The sequence below is a fragment of the Sturnira hondurensis genome, unplaced genomic scaffold, assembly GCF_014824575.4.
Source record: "Sturnira hondurensis isolate 20B ecotype Veracruz unplaced genomic scaffold, ASM1482457v3 Scaffold0023357, whole genome shotgun sequence".
Lineage (NCBI taxonomy): Eukaryota > Metazoa > Chordata > Mammalia > Chiroptera > Phyllostomidae > Sturnira > Sturnira hondurensis.
In genome coordinates, this window is record NW_028095988.1 from 209,061 (window position 1) to 234,042 (window position 24,982).

General features: G+C 34.6%; 1 protein-coding gene across 6 annotated transcripts in view; it reads left to right on the forward strand.

Moving 5' to 3' along the window:
- Positions 1–24,982, forward strand: part of ACAP2 (ArfGAP with coiled-coil, ankyrin repeat and PH domains 2) — a 143,186-nt gene that overhangs the window by 54,577 nt on the left and 63,627 nt on the right. For all 6 annotated transcript variants that reach the window (XM_037037658.1, XM_037037659.1, XM_037037662.1 and 3 more), the window contains exons 5-7: positions 11,449–11,507; positions 13,064–13,247; positions 20,441–20,485. In XM_037037658.1, coding sequence (XP_036893553.1) covers positions 11,449–11,507; positions 13,064–13,247; positions 20,441–20,485 — 288 coding nt within the window. The remainder of the gene's footprint in view (positions 1–11,448; positions 11,508–13,063; positions 13,248–20,440; positions 20,486–24,982) is intronic.

Here is a 24,982-nt window from a genome sequence, read left to right on the forward strand (position 1 = left end):
ATATTAAGGCTAAAGTTATCTGATAATATTTATTTTAATTGTAGCTGTATCAAAATTAGCATGTACAAGGATTTGCTTCAGTTCCTGCTTTCATTTGGTTGTATATCTAGGTGTAGAATTGTGCATCATATGGAATATGATATATAGAATTCTGTATTTATCTTTTTGAGGAACTGTCAAGTTGTTTTCGACAGAGGCTATACCATTACACATTCCACCCAGCAATACGTGATTGTTCCAATTTTTCCACATCCCTGTTCACACTAATTTTTTTATTTTTCTGATTATAGGCATCCTAGTAGTTGTGAAGTGGAATCTATTTGAGGTTTCAAAGGCTTCTAAGATTTTAAAGGTTTCATTTTCCTAAAGACTAGTACAGTTGAGCATTTTTTCATGTATTTATTGGCAATTTGTATATGTTATGCCATCAGTGTTGCTATTGTTCATTGAAATCCTTTTCCCATTAAAATTTTGTAATTGAATTCTTTATATACTATTGAGTCAACCCTAATCAGATATGTGATATTTATGTATTACAACATGTAAGTGTTTTCTCCTGTTTTGTTGATTGTCTTTTTACTTTTTGATAATGTCCTTTGATGAACAAAAGTTTCCATTTTCATGAAGTTTAGTTTATCTATTTTTTTTTGTGTTGCTCCTAATTTTGGCATCTGTTGCTAAATCTCAAATCACGCTTCATCTCTTTGTTTTCTTCTAAGAGTTTTACGATTTTAGCCCTAATATTTTGTTTTTAATGATTTCTTACTTGTTCTCTTTTTGCCTTCCAGTGAACTTATATGCCAGTGTGTGGTATATTTGATTTCTATTGAAATCAAGTGGTCTTTTGGATTCCAACTTCTTAAAAAGTATAATGAGAAATTTTTTTGTTAACAGTTATGAATTTTAAATTAACATAATAGGTTAAATATTTTTTCCATAATGTGTTATCCTTTGTAATAGGCCTATTTCTGATGTTTTCTTTAAATCAGCCAGTCATATATTTTTGTTTTATATGAGAATAACTTTTTAATTTTATTGTCATATTATTTTTATAACATCTCACAATTTTTCTTTTAATAGATATAATATGAAATTGCTAGGCCTTGGTTCATTTTCTGCTTTGTCTGGTCTTTTTTGTTCTTGTTAACAAATACTTCTAATTTTTTCTAGGAGGAGAAACTTGTATGTACTTGAATCAGAATCCTTATATTTGTGGGATGATACATATCTTATTTATTGTTATATCTTCAGTACTTGCATAATTCTCATCCTAAGGAAGTCATTTAATTTTTCTAAGCTTTACATTTTTCCACTGTAAAATGAAGGGCCTTCACTAGATAATATTTAATTATAGAAGTCCTATAATTATAAAGTATTATTTATTTTAAATAAGTAATATATCTCAGAGCCATTTATTAAAATATAGAAGAAACCTAGTTATATAAAATGCTTTATTTTAGTAGTATTCTCTACAATGAAATATTAATTACATAGCATTACAGTATAAAGAAGGCTTTGTAGGATAAGATGAACTGCTTTCTAAAAGGTAATCATTATTGGAATATTTTTATATTCTATAGCAGAGTTTATAACACTTAGATTTTGGTGTATCAGCTTGTATCAGGATAGCAGGTTAGATTTTCTAGAGACATCATTTATAAATAACTTTGTGGACTTAAATAGATGTTTGAAATAGAAGAGAGACTCATAGATGGAGAATAGATGACAGCTAGTAGGGGTGGGAGGTTAGGGTCTGGGAGGGTAGAGCAAAAAGGAAAAAGGACTCATGGTCATGGACAACAGTGTGGTGATTACTGTGGGGAGGGGGTATAAGGGGACTAAATGATAATGGAAAAATATAGTAAAGGCTTTTTAGAAAGAATAATTTGGGTTATTAGCGAAGTAAGATTAAACATAGATTGGGATTTCACTACTCATTTTAAAAATAAATTATTCAGATTCTTTTGTGATTTATTTCCTCTGTAAAAATGGATAATACTGTTCCTTATTCCTTATAGAATATGAAGTACCTAGGATTACTCTTTAACTCATATATCTTTATAAGATGCCAACTCTTACCTTCTCCAGAGCAGGTCCTATATGCCACATTCTGCTAAGTACTAGAATTGATTTAAGTATTGACTTGTTTTCCTGGAACATAATTTTTGTAAACTCACTGATGGCTGTTTAAATATGAAGTGAAATAGTATATGTCTTAAATTTAGAAATTGATTATTTTTAATTTTCTGCATTTTTAAAGTATTTTAAAATAAATTTTATTGAAAGGTTACAAATTAAGCATTTAGTAAATAAAATGGGAAAAGTGAATTTAGTCAATTCAATAAATATTGCTTTCATGTATGATCACAAAATCAAAATTTCAAAATGTTTTTTGATCTGCAAAGGCCCACAATCCTGTGTAAAATGATTTGATTATGTGCATTTAATTCTGTCTTCACAAATAAATTTTTTAAATAATTAAAAATAAAACATAGTGAAATTTTATTAGAGTCAGACTTTGGCTAAGTAACACCCAAAGCCAACAATAAATAAGTACCAAGAAGTAACAGCCAAAAAAATAACTAAATCCATTACATTCTAATAGGAATAGCTTATAACAAATGATCATAATGTTAAGGAAACAATCATACGTACCTAGTTAAGTAGGGAAATTGTGGAAAATAAAAAATTAATAGGAGTGAAAATTATGGAAAATAAGAGCAAAAGAAAGACAAAATATTTGACAATGGGTACAAATCAAAGAAATGACCAGTTATTGACTAAAATATTTGTGGATGATTAAAGTGGTAATATCAGGGGGAAGGTATCATTTTGTTATTGTTGCTTTCTATCATTATTGATTACTTTGCATTTTTAAACTAACATGTAAATGGAATCTTTTGTCTAATTTCTTACAATAATTATTTTGAGGTGCAGTTATGTTATTTATGTATCAGTTCAATTTTTACTGCTTGATAGTACTGCATTATATGCTTATATGATAGTTTGTTTATCCATTCACCTGTTGATGGATGCGTAACTTATCTGTTGCTATTAACAAAAAATATGTATTAGCTTACAGTTTCTTGGACAGGAATTTTTGTACAGGCGCAGTCTTTCATGAAATTGCCTATGAAGATATTGGCTGGGGCTAGTCACTTGGTGGGATTGGAGGATGTAATTCCAAGACAGGGCTCAAGCACTTTCTGTTTGGCTCTGGGTCTGGGTTTGGTTTTGTTTTGTTTTATTTAAGATTTATTTATTTTTAGAGAGAGAAGGTGAAAGAGAGGGAGAGAAACATCGATGTGCGGGATACATCACTTGGTTGCCTCTTGCAAGCCCCCAACTGGGGACCTGGCCTGCGATCCAGGCATGTGCCCGAACCGAGAATCAAACCATGGACCTCTCGGTTTGCAGGTCAGTGCTCAATCTACTGAGCCATACCAGCCAGGCACCAAGGGGCCTCTTCACAGAGTTTTTTTGAGTGTCCTTACATGGAAGCTGGTTATTCCCAAAATAGGTAATACAAGAGCAAGAGTAAGGAGAAAGCTGCAATACTTTTTATGACCGAGTCTTAAAAGTCACTCATTGTTGCTCCCTCCATATTAATATTCATTAGAAGTTAAGTCATTAAGGTGAGCTCACTCTCAAGGGTATGAAGAATCAGGCTCCACTTTTGAAAAGAGGAGCATCAAAGAATTTGTGGATATCTTTTAAAGCAATCACAATGAATATTTGAATGGTTTCCAAGTTTTGGCTGTTACTAATAAAGCTGCTTATAAAATATGTATGTAAACGTCTGTATAGAGTTGCTTTTATTTCTTTCATGTAAATAGCTAAGAGTAAAATGGCTTCTTTCTAAGGTAGGATTATGTGTAACATTTTACAGAACTACTTCTGTGGCAAAGCCTGCAGAAAGTGTTCCTAAGAAATTAAGAAAACAAGGGGGGCGGGCAGGGTTGGGAATATAAGATAGAAAGCTGTACTTGAACAAGAATTAAATTTAAAAATTATTTAAAAAAAGAAATATCAAAATGAATTATATAAAATAAAAATACTTTGGAAAGAAAAAAAAGAAATTAAGGAAACAAGAATTTCTTACTTTGCTGTATTTATTTATTATTGTTTTTAATAATGTTAATATTTATGTATTAAATTTCTAAAAATATTTTATTTCTTTCAAAAATTAAAGAAAACCTTCAAAAATTTGGAATTTTTTTCCTCAGTTGAGTGTGTCATTTTATACCAGCAATGTATGAATGTTCTAGTTGCTTTATGTGATTTTTAGTACTTGTATGGTCACTCTTTTAAAATTTATTATGGTTTAAATTTGCATTTTCTTAATAACTAATGATGCTAAGCATCTTTTCATGTGTTCATTTACCATCTGTGTGTCTTCTTTGGTGAAATGTCAGATATTTTCCTCATTATAAAAATGAGTTGTCTCATTATTATTTAGTTGTAAGTGTCCTTTCTCGGTGCCATACATATCTTTTGTCAGATAAATGTTTTGCAGATGTTTTTTCTCAGGCTTTGGCTTATCTGTGTCATTTTTATAGCACTGTCATTTGAAGGGCAAGTTTTTGTTTTTAGTTTATATTTATACTTTTCTTTTTGTGTTCTATTAAGAGATATTTACCAAAGCAAGTTCACAAAGATTTTATTTTATGTTTAATTTAGATCTGTTATCACAGATAACAGATTCCAAGTTAGTGTTTTTGTGTGTCGAATGGTAATGGTCAAGGTTCTTTTTTTTGTTCTGTTTGTTTTGCATATACTTCTTCACTTGTTTGTTTCAGCACCATTTGTTTTAAACAGTTATCTTTTTGGACTTCCAGCCAAGATGGAGGCATAGGTAGATACACTGTGTCTCCTCACACAGCCAAAAGAAGGACAACAATGAATTTAAAAACAAAACACAACCAGAACTGCCAGAAAATTGAACTGTGTGCAAGTCCAAAAATCAAGGAGTTAAAGAAACATTCATCCAGGATTGGTAGGAAGGGTGGACATAGGTACCTGGGGTGAGGGGGACACGGGGCAAAGCAAGGTGGCGGCTGGCGGAGTGAACCATCCCATATTTGCATGTAGATAAACTGGGAGGAGCAACTGTGGAGTGAGACAGATCACACAATCCAGAGTTCCAGCATGGGGAAATAAAACCTCAAAACTTCTGAATGAACTGTAGGAGTTGAAGCAGCAGGAGAAATTCCCAGCCTCACAGGAGAGTTTGTTGGATAGACCCACAGGGTCCTAGGAGGGATACAAACCCACCCACCTGGGAATTAGCATCAGAAGGGCCCAATCTTTTTTAAAAGATTTTTAATTTATTTATCTTTAGAGGGGAAGGGAAGGAGAGAGAGAGAGAGATATCAATGTATGGTTGCTTCTCATGAGTCCCCTGCTGAGAACTGGCCTACAACCCAGGCATGTGCCCTGACTGGGAATCGAACCACGATCGTGTGGTTCGCAGGCCCATCCTCAATCCACTGAGCTATACCAGTCAGGGCAAAGAAGGGCCCAATTTGCTTGTGGGTAATGGAGGAAGTGACTGTCAGCTGGCCAAGAGCCAAGAAAGCGGCATTGTTCCCTCTCTGACCATTGTTCCCTCCCTGCTCCCCCACCTACAGCTCCACAACACAACAACCTGGGTTGTCCGACCCTAGGAAATACTTAAGGCTCAACTCTTTACTTTGCAACAAGTATGCCAAGACCAAAAAAAAAAAAAAGGCCCAAATGAAAGAACAGATCAAAGCTCCAGACAAAAATACAACTAAGTGATGAAGAGATAGCCAGCTTGTCAGATGCACAGTTCAAAACACTGGTAATCAGTATGCTCACAGAAATGGTTGAGTATGGTCATGAAATGGAGGAAAAAGTGAAGTTTATAGAAAGTGAAATAAAGGGAAATGTACATACAGGGAGACAACAATGAAGGGAAGGAAACCGGGACTTAATTCAATGGTTTGGAGCAGAAGGAAGAAATAAACATTCAACCAGAACAGAATGAAAAAACAAGAATTCAAAAAAATGAGGAGGCTTTGGAACCTCTAGGATAAGTTTAAACATTCCAACATCTGAATCATAGGGGTGCCAGACAGAGAAGAGGAAGAGCAAGAGCAAGTAATTGAAAACTTATTTGAAAAACTAATGAAGGAGAACTTCCCCAATCTGCCAAAGGAAATAGATTTAAGTCCGGGAAGCTCAGAGAGTCCCAAAGAAGTTGGACCCAAGGAAGCACACACCAAGGCACATCATAATTACATTACCCAAGATTAAAGATAAGGAGAGAATCTTAAAAGCAGCAAGAGAGGAGACAGTTACCTACAAAGGAGTGCCCATAAGACTGTCGCCTGATTTCTCAAAAGAAACATTGCAGGAAGGAAAGGGCTGGAAAGAAGTATTCAAAGTCATTAACGGCAAGGTCCTACATCCAAGCAAAGCTATCATTTGGAATGGAAGGGCAGATGCAGTGCTTCCCAGATAAGGTCAAGTTCAAGGAGTTCATCATCACCAAGCCCTTATTATATGAAATGTTAAAGGGACTTAAGGAAAAGAGTAAGATCAACACTATGAATAGTAAAATGACAACAAACTTATAACTATCAACAACTGGGCCTAAAAAAAAATCAAAAAAAGAAACTAAGCAAACAACTAGAACAGGAACAGAATCACAGAAATGGAGATCACATGGAGGGTTATCAGTGGGGAGGGGGAGGGGTGAGAATGGGTGAAAAGGTACAGGAAATAAGTAGCATACATAAATGGTAGGTACAAAACAGACAAGAGAAGGTTAAGAATAGCATAAGAAATGTAGAAGCCAAAGAACTTATATGTACAACCCATGGACATGTACTAAGGTGGGGGGAATGCAGATGGGAGGGGGGTGCAGAGCTTAGAGCAATAAAGGAGGGGACAACTGTAATAGTATGATAAAATAAATTCCAAAAAAATTATCTTTTCCCTATTGACTCCCTGTGTTTAAAAAAGTTGACTGCATGTTTTCATTTCTGGATTCTTGTGTTTTATTGATCTCTTTGTCTATATTTATTTTAGTACCACAACTGCCTTGATTACTATAGCTTTCATAATAAGTCTTGAAATCAGGTAGTGTGGGCACCTGATTTCAAGATGGAACAAAGTATTCCAACTCTGTTCTTTTTTTTTTTTTTGTCCTTTTTAGTTTGGCTATTCTAGGTCCTTTACATTTTCATATAAATTTCAGAATCAGGTTTTTAAATTCTACACAAATCTTTACTGGGATTTGAAGTAGGACTGCATCAAATCAAAAATAAATTTGGTTAGAATTGACATCTTACTGGGGAGCATGGGGCGGGGGGCGGGCAGGGTTGGGAATATAAGACAGAAAGCTGTACTTGAACAAGAATTGAATTAAAAAATTATTTTTAAAAAAAGAATTGACATCTTACTAATATTGAATTTTCTAATCTATAAACAAAGTATATCTCTCCATTTATTTAACTTTTCCTGGTATGAGTTTTTCATATCTTTAGTCAAATTTATTCCTAAGCATTTTCCTTTTTTTGATGCTAGTGTTAACAGTATTCTTTCTAAAAGTTCACATTTTCTAATTGGCCATTGGTGGTATATAGCAATACCACTAATTTTGGTATATGTTTACAAAAGCAACCATTCTGGTACATTTTACTGTTGATTTTATAGTGTTATCTATGCAGTCAATCATATGTACCCCATGAATAAAAACAGTTTTATATTCTTTCTAATATGTCTGCTTTGGGGTTTTTTTTTTTCTTTATTGCATTGCTAGGATTTCCAGTACATTATTGTGTAGAAGTGATGAGAATAGGCATCTTTACCTTGTTCTCAACTATAGTGGAAAAGTAGCCTTTCATCACTAAATATGTTAGCCGTAGGTTTTTCACATGTGCCCTTTATTGGGTGAGGAGAGACCCTTTTATTCCCAGATTTCTAATAATTTTTATTAGGCATGAATATTGGATTTTTGTCTAATGATTTTCTTTATCTATTGAGATGATCATATAGGTTTTTTTTGTTTTCAGTGTGTTAATTTGGTGAATTATATTGACTGATTTTTTTATTATTAAATCAGTGTTGCTTTCCTAGGATAAATCCTAATTGATTATTATCTATTTTTCTTTTTATATATTATTATATATCATTATGTATTCTTAAGAATTTTTTGTAGCTTTTCTTAGAAAGTCTTTGTATGGTTTTGTCCCTTATAAATAATTTCTTGTGAATAGATTTTCTGATAGAATAGATTTTGGGGAGAAGAGTTTCAGTAGAACTAGTATTTTTTTCTACCTTTATGTCTGGAAGGATTCACTGGTGAGGACATCTTTGTAGAGCTTTTTTTTAAAAAAAGGGTGTAATAAATGTTTTTGAGGGGAAGGGACTTTTTCTGATTCTTTATTATTAGGAGTTGAAATAATTTTACAGTACACATTCATATGCTCACCCACTAGATACATTTGCTTTATCACCTATCTCTCTACTTATTCTTCCTTCTATCCTTGCATCAATCTACCTGTTACTGATATATTATAAGATAATTTGTAGGCAATAGCCTATAAGTAGCCTATTTCACTTTTTTTTAACTTTAAAAATTTTTTTTTCTAAGACTTTATGTATTTATCTTTAGAAGGGAAGGGAAGGAGAGAAGGAGAGAAATATCAATGTATGGTTGCTTCTCATGCATCCCCTGCTGGGAACTGGCCTGCAACCCAGGCATGTGCCTTGACTGGGAATCGAACTGAGATCGTGTGGTTCGCAGGCCCGCACTCAATCCACTGAGCTACACCAGCCAGGGCCTATTTCACTTCTAAATACAATACATTCCCATGCATCATTTGTGAGTTTAATATTTTTAGTTTTTTTAATTTTGAGGTAAAATTTAAATATAGTCCAATGCATCACTTAAGTGTACTAATAATGAATTTTGATAAATGCATACATGTGTGTAACCCAATTCTCTTTTAAGATTAAGATCATTCCATTACCTAGAAAGTTTTCTCATACTTCTTCCCAGACAGTCCCAACCCACACTCCCAAGGCAAGTACGGTTCTGGGTATTTTCTCTAACTAGTTTTGCTTGTTTCATAACCCCATGTAAATGGGATAATACACTATTTGTGTCTGAGAGAGATCTTTCACTTGGCATACAAATTTTGAGATCTCTATATTCTTGTGTATCAGTAGTATAATTTAATTACATTGAGTTTAGAGAACATGTTCTGTTGATAACATACTCTTGCTTTATCCAGTGTTATATGGTTAATTTTTTTAAATGTTGTTATTGGTTTTTCTTGTTGGTTTTTCTGTTTCTATATGTCCTTTCAGTCAACCTCATTAGTATGCTGTTTGTTTCTTACATTCTTTTAAAAATCTGTTGGTTCATGTGTACCCTTTATCATAGTTTAACTATCTTAAAATTTAAGTATAACACAATCGATTCCTTGTGGTATACAACTTTATGAGCTTTAACAAATGCATATAATTGGATCTGCAGTCAGGATGCATCTCACAGTCAAGATGCAGTTCCATTATCTAAAAATACCCTCAGGATAACCCTGATAACCCTGTCATTTGTCAGCCCTTCCTCTTACCCCCTGCCCTGGAAATTACTCATTTGTTTTCAATCCCTATAGTTTTGTCTTTTCCTAAATGTCATATAAGTGGAATCATTCAGCTTGAAGCCTTTTGAATGGCTTATTTTACTTAGCAAAATTCATTGAGATTCATATATGTTTTTGCATGCATTAATAGTTGTGCCTTTTTGTTGCTGAGTAGTATTTCATTGTATTGATGTACCAGAATTTGTTTCTCCAGAGACATTTGGGTTGTTTCCAGTTTTTTGCAATTAGGAATGAAACTGCTATTGATGTACAAGTTTTGTTATAAACCTAAATTTTTTTTTAAGATTTTATTTATTTATCTTAGAGGGGAAGGGAAGGAGAGAGAGAGAGAAGGAGAAGGAGAAAGAGAAGTATCAATGTATGGTTGCCTCTCATTCGTCCCCTGCTGGGAACCGGGAACTGGCCTGCAACCCAGGCACGTCCCCTGACTGGGAATTGAACCGCGATCGGGTGGTTCACAGGCCCACGCTCAATCCACTGAGCTACACCAGCCAGGGCCCCTAAGTTTTTATTTCTCTTGGGCAATAACTTAGGAGTGAGATTGCTAGGTAAGTGTAGGTTTAACATTATAAAGATATAGGAGTTTTAAACTCTGGATTCTATTTCTTTAATTCTATTTAGGTTATTGTGGACTTTAGTAATTTTTGTCTTTCAAAGAACTTACTCATTTCGTTTGTTGAATTTACAGGCATACAATTCCCTAGTTCCTCTGGTTTTAATATCTGTAGAATCTGTGGTAAAATTACTTCTCTTAATATTTGAAAAATGTGATTTATTTTCTTCTTATCACTTTGGCTAGAGGTTAATCAATTTTCTACATCTTCTCAAAAAACTATGCTTTGGTTTCATTGATTTTTGGCTACTGATTTTGTTTTCTGTTTCATTGACTTTTGCTTTGATTTTTATTATTTGCTTCCTTCTGCTTATTTTGGGTATTGTACTTTGGGTTTAACATAATATAGGATTTTTTTCTCTCTCTTTGGAAGTAAATTGACAGATTTTTAAACCCTGGACTCAGTCTGCAGTGTGTGTGTGTGTGTGTGTGTGTGTGTGTGTGTGTGTGTTTGATTTTCAGGTGAGAACATGACACTGCTAATAGCAAGATTTCAGAGAGAATGAAATCAGTCCTGTTTTTAATTAGTAGAAAGATACAGGATTACCTTTTTGTTTTGAATATTTATTTTTCTCCCTGTTCATCTGACATAGATATAAGGTAGTTATGGAGTTGTTTTAATTTGGTGTGCTTTAATATATGAGATTAAGAACTTTCTGTTGTGGATGAGTAGAATTTGTATTATTCTTAGGTTGTCTTTCAAAGACTAAATTAAAATCAAGGAAATAAATTGCTGTACTATTTGAACATTTTATTTAAATACTTTTTAATCATTATTCTTTTTAAAGATCTTTATTTTTAGAGAAAGGGTCAGGGAGGGGGAAAGAGAGGGAGAGAAACATTGATGTGCAAGAGAAACGTGGATCGTTTGCCTCTCTGATGCTCCCAGGCTGCTGCTCAAACCACTGCGCCACACCAGCCAGGGCATTTTTAAAAAATATTAAAGCAAATTTGATTTCCTCTGTAAATAGAAGGGATTTTATTTTTTAGACCAGATGAAATTAGCGGGAAAATCAGTTTGTTTCTTCTTTTAAGTGTTTATTTCTTATATAGTCTTGAATAAGAATTAAATGTATTAGAAATTGGAGTGTATTGATAGAGGGGTGTAATAATTATAGAACTTAAAGAAATGAAAGAAAATTAAAATCATTTTTTATTTACTTTTCTAATTGTTTAATGTTACATTTTGTCTTTTAGATCCTATTTGACCAAACTCAGAGATCAATTAAGGCCCAGCTTCAGAACTTTGTTAAAGAGTAAGTCAGTTGTAGTAAAGGAAAAAGAAGAGCCATTAGTTAATTATTACATCTGGGAGTTGCTGTCTTTGGGTGGAAATTATGGAACATGAATACAAAAATATCAGGGTTTTTTTTGTTTTGCTTTGTAAAATGTGTGTTTCATTTTTCTCTGGATTATCCTGCAAAGGATCAGATTTATATTGCCTTATAGTGAATCATTTATGTCATGAAATATGTGTTCAGGATACATAACTAAAATTGTTATAAATTTTAAAAAATTAAATTAATGACCTTTCAAAATCAAAGCAAACCTCTAGAGTGGTTGAAATACTCTCAATTTAGTTTAGTTGGTATTATTTTTATTGTCTCATTATGGCATTTTCTCTGAAGAGGAAATAATATATGAGAATGACAAATGAAAGTACATGCTTTTTGTCACATTCTTTACATTTCATATGTGAAATCCAATGAAACTAGACCTAAAAAATTACCAAATTTTCCTTTTCCAAATTAATAATTCAGATTTTCTCTAATTATTCCTAAGTGAGAATATATAAAATTACAGATAAAGTTGATTATAATACAGTGTTTAGGTTAAAGTATAGATGTTATAAGCGGTAAATAGTTACAGATCACATGAATATAAGGCACTGCTGTTCAGTAAGTTAGAATTGGTGTTGTGGAGGTGATGTCCTGCAGATTCTTTATAAATTGCTTCATAATAGGCTGATAGTCAGAATGTCCAGATGGAATGTATACAGGAGAGTTAATGGCTTCTTACAAGAGTCCTTTCTTAGGTAAACTTTATTAGTATTATTATTTTAAAGTTGTTTGACTTCAAGCTAATTTGCCTACTTCTCTGATAGAAAAAATAAAAGCAAAATGATGTTATGTACCTACCTAAGATCATTAATGAATCTAGGATTTCAGATATTCAGATTATTGAAATTGACATTGTTACCCTTTTGGGGTTCAAGAATTCTTTTAGAAAGCATTATGAGTTTGTGTATTAAGAATATTTGTGTCCTTTGGACCAGTAGATTCCTTCAACAAGAAATGAATGTTGTTTCTTAAAGTGTGGTCTGAGACAACCTATTACAGTAAAATCAAGAGTGTGTCTTAAACCACCGTAGGTTTCTAGGATTTATCCTAAAGACTAAAGAATTGTAATCTCTGGGAGAGAAGGAACATTGGAATTTACATTTTTAGTAAATTTCCATAGTATTTAGTAAATACTATTTTAAAATCATCTGTTTAAATAATGATACATGTCAGTGGACTTTTCTTTAGGGGACAAAGAATTAACTTTGCCTTTTATGTTTCTAAAATGTTAATTTGATCATTTATATTCACCTCAAATTCATAGTTTTAAGTAAGGAAATGTTAGGTGACTATGTTGAGAATTATATATATAATTGGAAAGCAATATGTATGATATTTGGCAGAACAATTGAGTATTTCTGCACAGTGAATCAAATAAATAGAGGTACATAAGAATTAAATTCTAAATGTTATTCTGTTAAAATTTTTGATCAAGAAAACTTTATAAAAGTCTCATGGATTTTATATTTTAGAGATCTTAGAAAATTCAAAGATGCCAAAAAGCAATTCGAAAAAGTCAGTGAAGAAAAAGAAAATGCATTAGTAAAAAATGCTCAAGTACAGAGAAACAAACAGCACGAAGTTGAAGAAGCTGCAAACATTCTGACAGCAACAAGAAAATGTTTTCGACACATAGCCCTCGACTATGTACTTCAGGTACATTATTACATATTTTCAAAAAATGCTTACTAAACATGTCATTACTTTTGAGTAATTGCCCTGAAACGAATTAATAATAGGTTCTTTTTTAGTTTAAAATTAAACTGAAATTTTGTGAAAAAATTTAACTTGTTTGTATATCTCTCTGTGTAGATACCTATAACTTTGGTTAAGATTTCTCCCCTTTTTCAGTTAACAGTATCCATCCTGCCATTTTAAATATTGTAAAAAGCATTTTTAATTGCTATATTTTATTTTGTGGAGTTGCTGTGTCAATTTAATTAATATTTGATAATGAGACATTTTTAGTGTTTCCAGTTTTACTGGCAGTAGTGAAAATACAATTTTCAGTAATTTTAAATGATAATAACATCTTTGTATACATTTTCCTCCATATTTTGTATTATTTCTTTAGAGTAGATTCTAGAGGTACTAAGGCATACCATATTGTCAAACGAAAAAATATTTCTAGAAGTAGTTTTCTCATGTTTTGCATTAGGTGCTGCTCTTTAAAACTAGAGACCAATGTTTGGGAAGTTTCCTGGTGATCTTCTGGTCCAGTGTATAATTGAAACCAATTTTATTTCAAGGTGACAGGTCTCTAAAGAAATTTGAGAGAAATGAAAAATGAAGGTGTACATTATACATTATATCACATGTATGTTAATGCCCCTATAGATAGACTATAGAGTTTAAAACTTAGAAGCTTTAATGCTTAGGGAATTATTTTTTCTAAATCTGTATAACAGCAGTGAGTTCCTAGAGACTGTTGAGTTAATGCTTTCTTAAAATAATACATAAATAACAGTATACAAGTTAGTGACTAAAAACTACTCAGATAACTTTGCAAAACAGTAGAAAATGACTTTGAATTTTTTGGTTAAGTTCTTGTTAAGTGGGAAGTAAATTTTTTAAAAATGAAGTAAACTTTCTTTATTAATTAAAGGCTTCTAGAGTGGAGTAGTCTGTATTCCCTGTCTCCTTTTACCTGCTTCACATTCATACTACTTCCTCTGCTAGTGTAAGTTTTCTTTCCCCATTCCACTGACATGGCTCATGTTAAGTGTTATTCCGTAGATATATTTTAGTTTTTGACTATTTTATTTCACTGAAAATGTAAGCCATACTCTTTCTTTTTTTTTTTTTAAGATTTTATTTATTTGTCTTTAGAGAGGAAGGAAAGGAGAGAAGGAGAGAAACAACAATGTATGGTTGCCCCTCGTGAGTCCTCCGCTGGGAACTGGCCTGCAACCCAGGCATGTGCCCTGACTGGGAATCGAACCGCAATCATGTGGTTCACAGGCCCGTGCTCAATCCACTGAACTACACCTGCCAGGCCATACTCTCTTTCTTAAAGCATACTTTTCTGTTAATTTATTCCAAGCCACTTTTAGGTCATCTTCTATTTCCTTTCGATTTCTTCCATGGGCTTCTCTCCTTTGCCCACCTTTTCAGTCTCTTTTTCAGGGTTTTATCTCTGATCATATACTTTTTAAAAAAATATATTTTATTGATTATGCCATTACAGTTGTCCCATTCCCCCCCTTCACTCCCCTCCACCCTGCACACCCCTCCCCCACCATCCCCCCCTTTCATTTATGTCCATGTGTCACAAGTTCTTTACATTCTGTATTTCCCATAGTATTCCTGCCCTCCCCCCTGTCTATTTTCTACCTACTGTCTACACTACTTATTCTCTGTACCTTCTTCCCCCTTCTCCTCTTCCCACTCCCCTGTTGCTAACCCTCCATGTGATCTCCATTTCTATGGTTCAGCTCCCGATCTACCTGTCCTCTTAGTTTGCTTTTGTTTTAGGTGTGGCTGTCAATAACTGTGAGTTTGCTGTCCTTTCACTGTTCATATTTTTCATCTTCTTTTTCTTAGATAAGTCTCTTTAACATTTCATATAAGAAGGGCTTGGTGATGATGAACTCCTTGAATTTGACCTTGTCTGAGGAGCACTTTACCTGCCCTTCCATTCTAAATGAAAGCTTTGCCGAATAGAGCAATCTTGGCTGTAGGTCTCTGGATTTCATGACTTGGAATACTTCTTTCCAGCCCCTTCTTGCCTGTAAGGTCTCTTTTGAGAAATCAGCTGACAGCCCGATGAGCTTCCTGGATTTCCTGTAAGTCTATTTGCCAGACTGGGGAAGTTCTCCTTTATTATTTGTTCAAATAAGTTTTCCACTCGTGGCTATTTCTTTTCCCCTTCTGGTACCCCTATAATTCGGATATTGGAACGTTTAATGATGTCCTGGACGTTCCTAAGCCTCTCCTCATTTTTTTGAATTCTTGATTCTTCCTTCTTTTCTGTTTGGTTGTTTCTTTCTTCCTTCTGGTCCACTTCCTTGATTTGAGTCCCAGTTTCCTTTCCATCACTATTGATTTCCTGTGCATTTCCCTTCATTTCAATCAGTTTAGCCTTCATATGTTCCTCTAACTTGTGACTAAAATCAACCAATTCTGTGAGCATCCTGATCACCATTGTTTTGAACTGTGCATCTGAAAGGTTGGCTATTTCTCGGTCACTTAGAATTATAGGCTCTGGGGCTTTGAGCTGTTCTTGAGTCATAATTTTTGGTCTGTTTGCACCTGTTATGTATGAGGGTCAGAGCCTTAGGTGTTCACCAGGGCTGGGCGACCCAATTGCTGGGTTGTGATGCTGTATGTGGGGGCAGGGCCAGAGAGGGGGAAAAATGGCTCTTTGTTCCACTCTGCTCCCTCTCAGATTTCTGTCCCCTCTGCAGCTTCCCACAAGCAAATTGGGCCCCTTTGGTGCTTGTTCCGGGTGTGTGGGCCCATGTACTCTCCAGGACACTGTGGGTCTCTCCAGTGAACTCTCTGTGAGCCTGGGAGCCTCTCCTGGCCCCTCGACCCCGAGAAAGTCTTTCCAGTTGGTACTTTCAGGTTCTAATTCCCGTCTCTGGGGCTTTAACCTGAGCAGTCTGTCTCACTGTTTACTCCTTCGCTTGGTTTATCTGTGCGCGAATGTGTGACCGTAGTCAGCCAGCCACCCTGCACCCTCACTGGGTCCTCCCGTCCCCACCCCACACCTGGGATCCACCAACCGCCTCTACTCCTGGGTCGGTGGGACCGAACAATCATTCCAGCCTGACTATGCTCTGCCGCTGACTCCGCCCCTCTTACCAGTCTGGCTGAGTGGTTAGTTGTTTTTGGACTTCCATACAGTTCAATTTTCACTGTTATGGCTGCGTTTTTGTTTCTAAAACTTTGCTGTCTTTAAATTTAGTTGTGGGAGGAGGCACAGTGTTTCCACCTACGCCTCCATCTTGGCCACAAGTCCTCTGATTTCCCATTCTATACTTTTCTGACTTTATAATTTCTCTGAGAGTTTCATCATGCTGCTTTGCCTGATTTATCACTGTAAAGAAATGATAAACTCTATTTTATTGGCCAAAGTACCACATTCTTTTTTGTCCAAAACTGACATCTTCCCAGAGCTTCTTTTTGTTCTTACCTAACTGAATGGAGTCCAAAATAGGAGAATTTTAAAAAAATACTTTTGATTTCTATTGTTGTTCAAGTATAGTTTTCTGCCTTTCTCCCCCACCCCATACCCCCTTGTTACTGTCTATGTGTCCTTTATAATTGTTCCTGCAAACCCCTCCCCTCTCCTATCTGGTTACTGTCAGCTTGTTCCTAATTTCAGTAGCTTTAGTTATATTTTGTTTGCTTGCTTGCTTGTTTTGTCGATTAGGTTCCAGTTAAATGTGAGGTCATATGGTATTTGTCTTTAACTGCCTGGCTTATTTCACTTACCATAATTCTCTCCAGTTCCATCCATGCTGTTGAAAAGGGTAGGAGCTCCTTCTCTCTTTCTGCTGCCTACTATTCCATTGTGTAAATGTACCATAGTTTTTTGATCCATTCATTTACTGATGGGCATCTGGGTTGCTTCCAGCACTTAGCTATTGTAAATTGTGCTGCTGTGAACAATTGGGGTGTATAGGTTCTTTTAGATTGGTGTGTCAGGGTTCTTAGTATATAATCCTTTAGTATATAACCCTAGCAGTGAAATTGCTGGGTCAAAAGGCAGTTCCATTGTTAGTTTTCTGAGGAAATTCCATACTGTTTTCCAGAGTGGTTGTACCAGTCTGCAAGTGGTCTAGGACCCTGCTCAGATCCCAGGGACCTTACCATCCCAGTACAATCTCCTCACCATCAGTTTTTCAACGTCCTCTACAATATTTAGCCTCCAAACTTCATATAAGCTGGGATTTCATTGGCTGTTCACTCTGTTCCTCAGATCAGCTGGGTGTTCCAGCTGGACACAGGGAGAACTGGGCTCTGCTCCCACCTAACTCTCTGCTATCTTCTCACTCCCTAAAATAGGAAGATATAGCAGATATTTTCCTCAGCTACTATATTTAATAACCAAAACTGCCTCTTCACCATTTGTTGAAGAGGCTATTTTTACTCCATTTTATATTACTGAAAAGATCTGTGTACCTCTTAAATCATTTCTTTCTCACTCTTGCTGTTGTCCTAATTGTTTCTTCTCTAGGGTATTAAGATGTTCTCATGTAGCTGGACTTTTTTGCATTGCTTTTATCAGCTCCATTACTAATTCATTCTCTCTTTTGTGGTTAGAGTTACTTAAACTTCTCCAGACAAAATGAATCATTTTTGACTCTGCCTCTGTGCTTCCATAATATTATCATACACATTGCTCTTAGAGCATTTAACCCATTTATTGTAATTATTAATTTATTTCTTTTCTATTCATAGATATAGCCCTTCCCTCTAGTCTAGTGGTTGGAAAATAGATAGTAAATGTTTCTTGCAAGAATGAATGGCCTAATTTTAAATTTTATTTGGGGAGGGGGATTCAGCTAAATGTTCATTATTTTCAAATGTGCATATTATGAATTATCTGTTTCCTTTGGTGTCCATCAAGTACTTTTAAGTTATGAGGCCTCCCTTCCCCATAAGTATTAGTTTCTTTGATTTTTCTGATAATAACTGTGGTGTCACTTTATGATATGGCCATACTATTTAATTTGGAGACCAGTAAACAATTAGTATCCAGATTTATAAAGTAGCTCTTTAAATATTAGAATATACTTTTCCCATCCAAGTAAATGCTGTTTTTCATTGCCATACAGGGAAAACACAAAACAAAGGCACTTTTAACATTTTTCAGAGTTTGAATAATAGGTTATTTATAGTCTCTGCTTTTTCTTGGAGCATTTGAAAGTTAATATTGTAGTTCTGAAAACTGAATAGACCTTGGAAAAGACAAGCAGAAGAAAGTATGCTTAGTTAAACAAAGTTATTTGTGTTTTTCTTGGTCTGTTTTTGTTTTTTCATCAGTGCTTTAAAAGAATTTATAAATCACAGGCAGAATATTCAGTGAGAGGGATATACAAAAAAGCAGAAATTCTGTAATACCCGTATTGGACAATATTAACAAAATGAATGATTCTTTTGTATAACATTTTATTTTATTAAATTGATATATAACAGACAAAAATAAAATGTTACGAATTTCCAGTGTTGGGAGAAATACCACAAAGTGCACATTTCATAATTTACTGATCTTTTAGTAAATTTAGTCTAATTAAAATATTTATTTAAAATTTATCAAATTAGGGCCCTGGCTGGCTCAGGCCTGCGAACCACATGATCACGGTTCGATTCCCAGTCAGGGCACATTCCTGGGTTGCAGGCTGGGTCCCTGCAGGCTAGTTCCCAGCGGGGGACTCACAAGAGGCAACCATACATTGATACTTCTCTCCTTCCCTTCCCCTCTAAAGATAAATAAATAAAATCTTAAAAAAATAAAAATAAAAATAAATAAAATTTATCAAATTACTTAAGAAATATTTATTGAGTGCTTATTATGTACCACTTGGAGAATACAACTGGGAAGAAGGCAAGGTCCTGGTCTCACAGAGCTTACCCTTCAGTTGGGGAAAAGACATAAATAAGAAACTATGAGGTCGTTATGATTGCTATGAAGAAAATAAATAGGGTTCATGTACTAAAGAGTGTATACAGCCTTCTTTAGACCTTTGTGAAGAGTTAGTATTTAAGCTAGGACCTGCTCAAAATCAAACACAGCCCTGTGTTCATCTAGGCAGAATATCATGATGTGAAGGTACAACAACTAGTATGAAGGCAATGAGGTGGGAGTAGTCTTGTAGTGGTTGAACACCAAAAGATGGAAAGTGGTAGAAAACTAGGTTGGAGAGATAGGCAGGGCCCAATCACAAAAGGCATTGAAGGCTGTGTTAGAGAGTTGGAAAGTTTTAAGTTGAATGGAACATGATCTGATTTACATTTTAAAAGATCACTCTGGGCCCTGGCTGGTGTGTCTCAGTGGATTGAGTGCCAGCCTGTGAACCACAGGGGCGCCCATTTGATTTCCAGCCTGGGACATATGCCTGGGTTGCAAGCCATGTCCCCACTAAAGGTAGGGGTGCACAAGAGACGATCGCACATTGATGTTTCTTTCCCTCTCTTCCCCTCTCTAAAAACAAATAAATAAGATCTTTAAAAAAACAAAACATCCAGCCCTGGCTGGTGTAGCTCAGTGGATTGAGCGCGGGCCTGCGAACCACATGATCGCGGTTCGATTCCCAGTCAGGGCACATGCCTGGGTTGCAGGCCAGCTGCCAGTTCCCAGTTCCTGGTTCCCGGTAGGGGATGCATGAGAAGCAACCATACATTGATATTTCTCTCTCTCTCTCTCCTTCCCTTCCCCTCTAAGATAAATAAATAAAATCTTAAAAAAAAAAAAATCCTTCTGGTTTCTGAGTCATGAGTGGAAACTGTTGCAACAGTCTAGAAAAGATAAGGTAGTGGTAAAAGTAATTACAGTTTGCATTAGAATGTATGTTAAAGGGTCTCGGTGAGCAAATTAGATAAGAAGAATATGAAAACGATGGAATTCTAAGAAATTCAAATATCTATCAAAGTGATAGATTTAGCACTACACTATTATGATTTAAGCTCAGTTTTTCTTTGAGATCAAACATAGATGAGAGTTTCATTGCTATGTCTGTCTTTACAGTTTTCACAAAAAGTAGGCCAAAGAATAAAAAAAAACCTGAATTTTTAAATTTACTTTCAGAAAAATGTTAAACCTTTAGAATAAGCAATTTTTACAATGTTGCATTATGGATTAGTTTTTAAAATAATGATTAATGAAGTGTATTTTCCCTCAGATTAATGTTCTTCAATCAAAAAGAAGATCAGAAATCCTAAAATCAGTAAGATATTTATTGAAATGATGTTTTAAATATCTTTATATGAAATTACATGTACATATTTAAGTCTTTAAGGAAGTATGATATGTGTGTGTGTGTGCATTGGTTTAGCCAAAAAATTTGTTGCTTTTTTCCCAAATGAGGGCTCTACTAGTGCTTAGTTGTCTTTAACGTCATTCAAAACAATTTTGTTATAGTGTATTGTGACAGCTGTTATATCAGTGTGCATTTTTTTGAAGTTATCAAAATTGGTGAATTTCTGTGTGGCCATTTTAATATTGGTGGTGGAGGAAGATACAAAACATTTTCAGCATATTTTGCTGTATTATTTCAAGAAAGGTAAAAAGCAGCCCTGGCTGGTGTAGCTCAGTGGATTGAGTACAGATCTTTGAACCAAACAACGGCGACTCAATTCCCAGTCAGGGCACATGCCTGGGTTGCAGGCCGGTTCCCAGCAGGGGATGCACTAGGGGCAACCATACACTGATATTTCTCTCCCTCTCTCCTTCCCTTCCCCTCTAAAGATAAATAAATAAAATCTTCAAAAAAAAAAGAAAGGTAAAAAGCAGAACTGAAACACACACAAAAACAGATGTGTGCAGTATATGGAGAAGATGCTGTGACTGATTGACCTTGTCCAAAGTGGTTTGCGCAGTTTCTTGGTGCTATTGACATTTTAGCGAAATAATTTTTTGCTGTGGGGCTGTTTTATGCACTGGAAGATGTTTAGCAGCACGCCTGACTTCTGCCCACTAGGAGCCAATAGTGGGAGGTAGCCAACATGCTCAAAATATCCGAATCAAAAAAGCTATCTGATGAAAATGAAAAATGTGTCTTTTATTTTATAGAAAAAAATGTCATAGACTTTTTGGCCAACCCAGTACATACATATTTATTCCAGGTTTTTTTTTTTTTTTAATTTTATTTATTCATCTTTAGAGGGGAAGGGAAGGAGAGAGGAAGAGAAACATCAGTGTATGGTTGCTTCTCGTGCATCCCCTGCTGGGAACTGGCCCCTGCTGGGAACTGGCCTGCAACCCAGGCATGTGCCCTGACTGGGAATTGAACCGCGATCATCTGGTTCGCAGGCCCGCGCTCAATCCACTGAGCTACACCAGCCAGGGCTCCAGGTTTTTAATTAATCTTTGTATTTATCTTTTTTGTACTAAATATATATTGCCCACTTTTTTGTTTCCTTCATCTTAATAGTTATTTATGTGGATCTCTTTAAATCATACACTTAAATATATGAGATTGAGGGCATACATAAATAGCATTTAGAGAATTTTTTCTCCTAGGTTTGCTGATAATGTATTGATCAGCCTTTAGGTTTGTTCTTTGGTGTGCAGTTAGAAAACAAATAGGATGAAAATTGAGGATCACTTTGTTTCCTGAGCCTCTATACCCATGTTGACACTGATCTTTTTTTTTTTTTTACTATTTTTTGTTTTAAAGTTAATAAGGAAGTGGGCAGGAAATGATAGTGGTATGACATTACACTGTTACATTTTGAAAATTTAGAAATAACTTTTTTCTCTGACACTATTTTTTAAAAGGATATATTGGAATTGCTCTGCATCCTTGTCTCTACCTAGCTTTCCCCTAAATTCTGTGTTATGTATTTGGTATTTCTGATTGGTTAAGCACATTCTACTTCCTGTTTACCTCTACCTCCTTTTCCAGATTGAGAGTAATGTTGTTAGTTGTAGGAAATTAGAAAATAAAATGTATGAAGAAAAAAATAAAAATACTTATAAATTCTACTACCAAGGGAGTAGTACCACTGTTAATATGTTGGTTTATATCTTTGTCTTTTTTCTCTTCTTCCGTGTGTGGGTATGTGTGTATGTATATGTAAACATGCCTGTGTACTTTTTAAAATTGCATTTAATTTTTAAAAGGAAAAGGAATCATTTCTTTATATTGTTATATCAATTCCTTTTTATAAAAGATTTTATTTGTTTGTTTGTTTATTTATTTAGAGGGGGAAGGGGGGAGAAAAGAGAGAGAGAAACACCCATGTGTGAGGGAAAAACAACAGGTTCCCTCTTTCTCATCCCCAACTGGGGACCTGGCCTGCAACCCAGGCATTTGCCCGGACTGGGAAGTGAAACTGCAACCTTTCAGTTTGCTGGATGATGCTCAACCCACTGAGCTATATCATTCAGGGCCCTTTTTTTCCCCACTAATACCCTCCCAAATCATCATATGCCATTAAATATTTTTTATCTAATGATGATATTTGTGCCAGATAGAGCTTTATCATGTAAATTTATGAGGAGTGGGCAAAGTGGTTTTTGAAGGGCCAGGTAGTAAATATAGGTTTTGTGGGCAATATGGTCTGTGTCACAACTACTTGGCTGTGCTATTGTAATGAGAAAGCAGCCATAGACAATATATAAATACAAGATATGGCTGTGTTCCAATAAAAGTTCTTTATGGACAAGGAAATTTGAATTTTACATCATTTTCATGCATCATGAATTTCATGTCTTTTCATTTTATTCAACCATTTTAAAATGTAGAAACCACTGCTAGCTTAAAGGTGATTGAAATGCAAGTGGTAGAGCTAGATATAGTTTACTGGTCATAGGTTGCTGACCTTGAATATACCATAAATTAACTTCACCCATTAATGGATTTTTAAAAGTAATTTCCATGTTTTTGACATTAAAATATAGCATTGCAATGAATTGTTCTAATGAATAATATTTCTTGGGATAGAGTAAGGCAAGAGAGTACTTAGTCAAAGGGTATGAACATTTATTAAGAATTTTAAAAAATATTCTCAAATTTCAAGGGTTACACAACATTTCTACTTATAGTATATGCTAATGAATGTTTTTCGCATTTTACTAACACCAGGTATTGGTTTCCTCCACTCTATGCACAATTGGGGTAGATAATATGATCTGATTGTTCAATTTTTCACTTATTTAATACAAACGAATTTGAACATTTTCCCCATATTTTTGTCTACCTGTGTTTTCTTATTTATGTCTTTTGCTTCTTTTTCTGTTGGAGTGTTCATCTTTTTCATACTGATTTGTAACATCTCTAGTATATTAAGACTATTAACCCTTTGTCATGTGTTGATTTCCTTGTTTATCATTCATTAATATGCTCATTATGTGTTTTTATGTGCTGGTATATTTTACATTTTTCAGGTAGTTGTAGCTATTAATATCCCTTCTTTTAAAATATAATTCAGTGTTTTATATCATATTCACAAAGTCGTACAACCATCTTTATCTAATTCCAGAATAATTTTTGGTGAGCTTTGTCTTTTGTCTTTGTGTTTTATTTAATTCGTTTTTCTTTTTTTAAAAATGTTTCTTTCTGAAAGATTCTAGAATGCTAAGGACCGTATGAACTATTTTAGATTTCAGAGAATTAAACATGTCTCTTCTTGCTAAAAATAACACAGATGTTAGTGGATTCTTTTAATACTGTGATTGAATTGTTTAATTTCATCTCATGTTCCAACTTAACTAATAAGAATAGGAGTGATTTTTCTCTCATGAACAGGTAAAATATAGGAAAACTTGGGGAAAATGTTTAACCCATTAAGGACATTTTGGACTTTTTGGAATGAATAGAAAGAACCTCCATAGCAATGTCTGTTGACTCATTTTATTTTGATATCTTGAAGGAAAAAAAAAATAGCATTCCCCTACTTTGGGTTGTGCTTGGTGATCTAGTAGTTTGTAAAGTGTGATTATTTTGAGTACTTATTTCTCCTTTTAATCTTCTAATGTCTTATTTGCAGTTTAACATTTTGCCAGTGAATTTTGTTTGAAGTCATAGATATTTTATGATGTACCTAGGAGGATGGTGAAGCTACTGAAAACTTGATTCTTTAAACTATTACTATGAAATTTTTGATTATCTGGGTGTAGTCCAAACTACTAAAATTTGGGGGCATTGTTAAATTTTTAAACTGTTTAGAAATTTCTTTTAAGTAAAATTGATTGTCACCCTGGCCAAGTAGCTCAGTTGGTTAGAGCATCACGTGATATGCCAGGCTTGTTGTGGGTTTGATCCCAATCAGGGCATATACAAGAATGAATAAATGCATACATAAACAATTTGAACAACAAATCAATATTTCTGTTTCTCTCTGTCTCCCTTCTTCTCTCTCTCTCTCTCTCTCTAAAATCAGTTTTAAAAATTCACTGTCATATTTGCTAATATTTCTGAAATACTCTTAAGAAAAATGACTCAGCCATGACTAAGTGGCTAAGTTGGTTGTAGCGTCATTTCATACACCAAAGGTTGCAGGTTTGATTCCCAGTCAGGGCATATACCTAGATTGCCAGTTTGATCCATGGTCAGGGGCATACAGAAGACAATCAGTGTTTCTCTCCCTTCCTGTCTCTCTAAAATCAATACAAAAATATCCTTGGGTGAGGATTAAAAAAGAAGAAGAAGAAATAAAAATGACTTGGTTTAATTTTAAATAGGTTTGATATTTTGGGCTCTTGTGGAATAATTTTTAAA